This window comes from Propithecus coquereli, unplaced genomic scaffold (assembly GCF_000956105.1).
Source record: "Propithecus coquereli isolate 6110/MARCELLA unplaced genomic scaffold, Pcoq_1.0 Scaffold182, whole genome shotgun sequence".
Classification (NCBI taxonomy): Eukaryota; Metazoa; Chordata; class Mammalia; order Primates; family Indriidae; genus Propithecus; species Propithecus coquereli.
In genome coordinates, this window is record NW_012142968.1 from 1,160,117 (window position 1) to 1,168,034 (window position 7,918).

Here is a 7,918-nt window from a genome sequence, read left to right on the forward strand (position 1 = left end):
TTTTTTTTTTCTTCTTTAGTCTTTCAATATGGTGAGTTGCATTGTTTGATTATCAAATTTGAACCAACCTTGTGTTTGTGGATGAACCCTACTTAATATGGATTTATTATTCTTTTTGTATATTGTTGGATAATATTTACTAAAAGTTTGTTAAGAATTTTTCCATCTCTTTCATGAGGGATATTTGACTGTAGTTTTCTTTTATCGTTTTCTCTGTTTTTCCTATCAGAGTAATTCTGGATTCATAGAATATGTTGAGCAGAGTATTTTCCTTTTCAACTTTCTAGAAATGTTTATGTAGTTTCAATGTTAAGTTGCTCTTAAAGGATTGATAGAATTCACCAGTAAAGCTATCTAAGCCTGAAGTTTTCTTTACAATAAAGTGTTTAACTACAAATTCAATTTATACAGTATGCTTAGGGCTATTCAGGTTATTTTTCTTTTTGAGTGAGCTTTGCCAGCTTCTGTCTTTTAAAGAATTTGTCCATTTCATCAAAGTTATCAAATTCATTAGCATAAAGTTGTGTATCACATTCACTTATTGTCTTTTTTACAGCTGTGGAATTGTTAGTGATGTCACTGCTCTCATTCCTGATGTTGGTAATCTATGTCTTCTCTCTTTTTGTCCTGCTTAGCCTCACTAGAGGTTTATCAATTTTATTGTTCTTCTTAGAAACCAGCTTTGGTTTCATTGATTTTTCTTTATTCTGTTTCTGTATTCTATTAAATTGTTTTCTGCTTTAATCTTTATTACTGCTTGCTTTGTGATTCACTGGCTTTTCTTTTTATGTTGTTTAAGATGGAAGCTAAAGTTATTGATTTGAGGCCTTTCTTTTCTAATGTAGGTATTTAGTGTTATAAATTTCCCTCTAAATATTGCTTTAGTGCCGTCCCACAAATTTTGATATGTGGTATTTTTATTTTCTCTCAGTTTAACATACTTTCTAATTTCCTTTTTTATTTCATTGATTCATTTGATATTTAGAAGTATATTATTTAATTTATGAATATTTGATATTTTCCAGATATCTTCGTATTATTAACTTCTAATTTAATGCCATTATGGTCATAAAGCATACTTTATATGAATTGAATTCTCTTACATTTATTTACACTTGCTTTATGCTTCAGAATATGATATATTTTGGTAAATGTCCCATGTGTACTTGAGAAGAATGTGTATTCTGCAGTTGTTGGCTGGTGGAAGTGTCTATAAAGGTCAATTAGCTCAAGTTGGTTGATAGTGCTATTAAGTCTATTATATTCTTCCTAATTTTCTGCCTACTTGCTCTATAAATTTTTAAGACAGATTTAAACCTTTGAATATAATTATGAATTTGTATATTTCTTCTTGAATTTCTGTTAATTTTTGCTTCATGTATTTCAAAGTTCTGTTATTAGGTATATAAACCTTTAGAATTATTATTCCCTCTTGATGTATTGGCCCATTTGTCACGATGAGATGACTTACTTTACCCCTCATAATGTTATTTGCTTTGAAATCCACTTTGATATTAATATAGTCACTCCGGCTGTTTTTTTTTTATAAATTTGTGTTAGCTTGGTATAACTTTTTTCATATTTTAACTTTAACCTGTGTGTCTTTATATTTAATGTGTGGTACTTAAAGAAGCATATGGTCTCCTTGCTTTATATCCAATCTGGAAGTTTATGTCTTTTAATTGGGATGTTAGACTTGTTATATTTAATATGATTATTGATATGCTTGTATTTAAATCAGCCATGTTGCTATTTTTTTTTGTCCCATCTGTTCTGTGTTCTTTTTTCTCTCTTTTTCTGCCTTGTTAATTAATTTTTTTTTTACAATTTCATTTTTATCTCTGCTGTTAGTTTGTCAGTATGATCTATAACACTTTGTTGTGTTATTTTTGTAGTTGCTTTAGGGTTTTTAGTAAAAATCTTTAACTCAGGGGTCACGAAGCTATGGTCTCTACCTCAGTTTGGCTAGTTTCTTGTCTTTGAAACTGGTTTATTGGAACACAGCCATACCCATTTGTTTAAGTGTTGTCTATGATTTCTTTCACACTTCAATGGCAGAATACTTGCATGGTCATTTTTATTGGATGGCAGACATGTGAACTTAATTTTCTTGTATGCTGGATACTTTTGTTTTCCTATAAATAGTATTTAGCTTTGATCTGGAGTGCAGTCAGTTTCCTTGGAAACACTTTCATCATTTTGGGTCTTGCTTTTAAGCTTCGTCATATGGGACCAGGGCAGTATTTAGTTTAGGGTTAATTTTCCCCAATATCGAAGCATGGCTCTTGGTATTCTAACATGCACCCATTGAATTATGAGGATTTTCACTCTCACTGTTGGAAATAGGAGCTATCCTGGTCCTTTATGAGCTCAGTGGATTCTTGTAATCCTTTAGGGATTTTCTTTTCCTGAGCTCAGCTAATTTCCTCAGATCCATGATTAGCAATTTTTTATTGAATGGCAGATACTATGAAACTTACTTTGTTAAGGTGATGGATATTTTTGTATTTCTACAAATATTATTGAGCCTTGTTCTGGGATGTAGAACTAATTTGGTCCTTTCAGGTCTTACCTTTAAAGTTGGTTAGACTAGATCAGGCGGCATTTAGTCAGGGGTTAATTTTGCTCCACTACTGAAGCAAAACCCTTCTGATTACCTTATTGGATACCCTGTGAATTATGAGGTTTTCTGCTCTGGCTGGAGGTAATAGGAAATATTCCTAGCCCAGTGTGAATTCCATGTATTGGTCCCTCGAATCCTTGATTGTTTTCCTGGTTCAGGGTAGTGGCCTCACTCATATGTGCTGAACATTTCTCTGCTGAATACCTGAAGGAGACTTAACTACTTATCTCTAGAGTTCTCTCTGTGTAATCCTCTCTTCTCCAGTACTTGATCCTGTGAATTCTATCTTCCTCCTTCTCCTAGACACATAATTTCGACTCATCAACTCAGGAAGTCTTTCCGGTTCCACCTGACTTAGTCCTCCCTGTACTATCTTCCCAATGTAGTAAGCTAGGGCAGTTGTAGGGCATGCCTTATTTGTTTCCCATCTCTCAATATTCGTTGTCCTTTGTTGCCTGATGTCCAGTGTCTTGAAAAGGAACATTTCATATATTTTGTCCTATGTTTTAGATGTTTCAGACAGGAGATCAAACCCTGTCGTTGTCTATTTCATTTTGTCTTGATGTGGTAGTCTGAGAGTAGTATTTTAATTGGGTGCTAGTGGTTCAACATCTTACTTCCACAATTTACAATGTTGAGTGTGGCAGAGCTACTGTTGATTCCCAGAGCTCTGGAACTTGCTCTGAAAAGGGTACAGTGTGTTGCCAGGATGCTAGCCAGTGCTTAAGTGGCTAAGCTCCTCGGCTTATATCTGCCTACCTCCGGTGCAGAATGTGCCATGCATGAGCAGAATGTGTTCTTGATATATTATTCACTATAGAACAGAATTCAGTATGTGGTAGGGTCTGTTTAGGATCCCCTTTCAAGAAGGATCCTTAAAGGGGCTTGTTAAAAGTTTGTCCCAAGGCATAGAAGGCCAACAGTTTAATAAGGCTCCGATATTCATGATTTCTTATGTTAGATTGTAGAATTGTCACATGTGTTTGAGAATTTCTTGTAGTCATTTCTAATTTTCTTTTAAACTCTTCAGACCTCCATTCTCGATGTGGGACTATCTAAACCCATACTAGCACAGAGATGCAGTCAGTAAGTTTTGATTCCTAAGTCTGGAATATTAGGTAAGAGCAAGCATTTTAAATGCATTTCCCAAAAGATAATAAATTAGTGCATTCATTGAACAGACTTTTAAAAATGATTCAATGGTTACTTCCATAGACAGTTTATTAATAAGTAGTTTATTGGTTTTGCTTCACTTGCATGTGCAAAAAACTGTTAAATAATCCAAAATGAGGACTTATTTTTTATGCCTTAGAAAAAGATTTCTTAAAGTACATTTTTGTATATGTTTAAGAATTTTCTAATGTTTGCTATTTGTATTTTAAAGAGAAATGTACCCAAATTTTTCTCCCCCAATGCTCACATACTTAAACACACAAATACACATTTATTTTTTTATTTTTTTAATTTTCATTTTTTTTTTATTTCAGCATGTTATGGGGGTACAGATGATTAGGTTATGTATGATGCCCTTACCCTCCCTCCCCCCCAAGTCCGAGCTTCAAGTGTGTCTCTTAAGCCATGCCCTACTATGCTAATTTCAAGAAAATACAGTGGGGTGAATGGCTGATTATTGTAAAGGTGTCAATTCTTCCAAAATTAATTTATTGGCTTAACGAAATTCCAAACAAAGCCACAATAGAAATTTTTGTTTGTTTGAAGTTGACAGAATTATTTTACAGTTTATATGGAGATGTAAACAAATGAAAAGAGCTAATGCATTTTGAAAATAAAGAATACCCTTTTCTTGCTCTACCTCTTGTTTAAAGCATTATAAAGCTTTTATGAGCAAAATATTAGAGTATCAACACAAGACTAGAAACATACTGAAAAGCCCAAGAATATCCTGTTATAGAAGACTTACCATACATTATTATGATAAAGGAAGAATCACAAATTAGTGGCAAAGAGATTGATTGTTCGTAAATAGTACTTGAGAAATTATTTAGATATTTCAAAGAAATCATTTAAAAATACAATATCTACCATGTACAAAAATAAATGTTACTTATATTAAAAAGCTAGATATGGAAAAACATTTATCCTAAAAGAAAATGCAGTTGAATATTTAGTTGACCATTGAATGGAGAAGGTCTCCTTAAGCATTACAGTAATGAAGAAAAATCATACAGAAATGATATATAAATTTGACTACAGAAATTTAAGAATTAATGAACATCAAAAACCAGCACAATGCTGGAAAAATATTTGCAAATAATTATGATGGAGAACTGACATTTTTAATATTTTTTAATTTTCTATTTTTAATTACAGATACATGATACTTGTACATATTTAGGGGGTACATTTAAATTTTTTTGTGTGTGTTAGGAGCATTCTAATTCCCCTCTGACATTTTTAATATTTAAAGGACTTATACCAATTCACAAACAGTAAGTCAATAATGGAAAATAGATAAAACGTTATTAATAATTAATGAAAAAAATAGAAAGGGCACAAAACATGAAAAAATATGTTCAACCTAAGAATCAAACTTCAAATTAAAACAAAATTGATGCCATTTTTGTATATCGAGTGTGAAAAGATTTTTTTAAAGGATGCATTCAGTGCTATTATGGATGTGGTAAGATAAATACTTTCACAAACTGCTGATGGGAGTGGAAATTACTGTAACCTTTTTGGAAAATAATTTTGTTGTTCATGTCAGGAGTCTTGGATTATTTATTGCCCTTGACCCAGTATTTCCTGTTTTATTTCTTAGGAATCTATTTGGGGAAATAATCATAAATATCAATAAAGATAGATTAAATAAATATGCATATTGCAGAGTTATTTAAAATAGTGAAAAACTGAAAGTAATATAAACATCCAGAAGGAGAATGTTTAGGTAAATCATGATAAATTGGTTGATATTGTGCAGCTGTTGAAAAACTGTTTATAAATAAATTTTAAAGATGTCAGAGAATGCTTATGATATAATATTAAGTGGGGATAAATGAGGCCACTAAATAATATTATATACAGTGGTATGATTTCAACTATGCTAAAACATATACACACATACACTCAAATGCACATTCACACACATATACATGCACAGATGGTTTAAGAGCAGACAATAAAATATTAAGAGTGCTTACCTAAGGGTACTGGAGTTTTGGATAATTTTTATTTGTGGGGGAGGTTTATGAGTAGGATGATTTGTAAATAGGAAAGCATTATTGGTAGTGAACCTAAAACTTAACAAAAAATTTATAGCAAGCCACAGAAGTGAATTCTGGGGAATAGGGCATTTGTAGGGACAAGCATCCCTGAGTTAAAATTCTGGGCCTCCTTCTTACTAGTTATGTTACTTTGGCAAGTTACTTAATTACTACAAGTCCCTTTCTCTATATGCAAATTGTTGATAATGTCTACCTCATAGAGTTGTTTGGAAGATTGTATGAATATTCAGTGCCTGTCACATATTACTACTTAGTAAGTTTATTATTTCCATCTATTCAAAGACAACTTCAGGACAAAGTGATAGGTTTGCCGTAAACTGTAACCTAGGCAAAAGTTCCTTTCTTAATTTTTTAAGGATTTTAAAATATTTTATTTTGTATTTTCTTATATTTTAGGCTTCAATGAACAGTTTGGTTGTCCTTACCTAGAAGTTGAATAAGTTAGAAGTATTATTCTTAAGGAAAAGTTAAGTGGAAATGATGTTCTTATACTTTTACCATTATGATGTTCAAATTAATGCTCCCAAAACTTAATGAACAATCTCTGTTTTTCTACTGATAATTTTTAAAAGGATGGGGTATCCAAAGTTATCTTTAACTATTCATTCTCTCCAATTTTACTGGTAGCCTGAATCTGCATTGTGAAATGTAGTAGCCATAATTTTAAATGGGCAAGCCAGCTATAAGATTTCGTGACACGTATTTTATTCAAATTTGAGTCTTCTTAGTAATCCAGAGGTTTTTTTGATGAAAAAAATAAACATTTATAGAAAAATATTTGGTTTTGCCCATCTGAAGCCCTTGGTAAACCTTAAAAATTATACCTAATGGTTGAGTAGTGCCCAATTCTGTGTATAAATTAACACTCACTTACGAATATAGACATAAACCTATAATACTAATACCTTATAGTTGTGCAAATAACATTTTATAGTTTAAAACACTTTTTTTCCACATTAATTAATTTGATTCTTACAACAGCCTTGTTATGTAGAATATAGTAGATATTATTATCCTATTTTACAGATTTAGAAACTGAGGCCCAAAACCCTAAGTGACGTTTCTGATGTTACACTACCAATTCTGATGTCAAGTCCAACACTCTTTTCACTTCATCATAACAGATCTATTTTCAGGCACAAAAGGATTGAAGAATATAGTGCTATTAAACTCGTATTCATTACTAACAGAAGAGGCTTGGGGCTACCCTTTAGATCACAGATGAGGTTTAAATTGTGTGTAATATAAGGGTTACTAATTTAACAATTTGGAGTGCTGTGTTAGAAGCTTTAGGTTGATAGAGCTGCTAAAAGTGAAATTCCTGAGAAGTTATAGTAGATAGCAAAAGAGAAAATAGTAGAAATAGTGGGATTACCAGTGCTAAAATGAAATATTCTTTATATTTCAAATTTCCTAAGGACATCACTATATTGTAGCTGAGTACTAAAATTTATATTGGTATTATGACACCAAGTCATTAAATAAAGGTGAATCTTGTGCAGTACATTTAGTGTAAGAAGGTATACAAACAACACAATATATTTTATAAAGATTTACATGAAAATGGTTAACATTGAAGAAAAGTATTCTTAAAGAGATTAGTTTACTCTATATAGAAATGTTACTTCCCAATAATCATGCCAGTCAAATAAGAATTTGCTATGCTTATTGTCTTATTATTTGCCTAGATTTGTCTGTCTGCTGGTTTTTAAAGAGGTAGATTTTAAAAATACTCAATATTGGAAGAGAGATCAAATGGAAAATCATTATTTTATTCTAGGTTCTGTTTACAGAGGAAGATGTGAAATTCTACCTTGCAGAACTGGCCCTCGCTTTGGATCATCTGCACCAATTAGGAATTGTATATAGAGACCTGAAGCCTGAAAAGTAAAGCTATATTCTCCTTTTGTATCCCTGTTGTCTGGATTTCTAGAAGTACTTTTTGGCATACTTCATTAAGTCTTTTAAATATTACATGAAATTTTATATGAATTAAATGACACTTATTTGTAAAAACTAATCTTTGTAAGACATGAATTGATTTTAAGTTAAT

The 7,918-nt window shown here is 31.6% G+C and overlaps 1 protein-coding gene across 1 annotated transcript in view; it reads left to right on the plus strand.

The window, feature by feature from the left end:
* RPS6KA6 (ribosomal protein S6 kinase, 90kDa, polypeptide 6) overlaps window positions 1–7,918 on the plus strand; it is a 142,356-nt gene that overhangs the window by 74,703 nt on the left and 59,735 nt on the right. Inside the window, 1 exon segment of the mRNA XM_012642678.1 lies at window positions 7,646–7,752. Within this exon segment, the coding sequence (XP_012498132.1) occupies window positions 7,646–7,752 (107 nt within the window).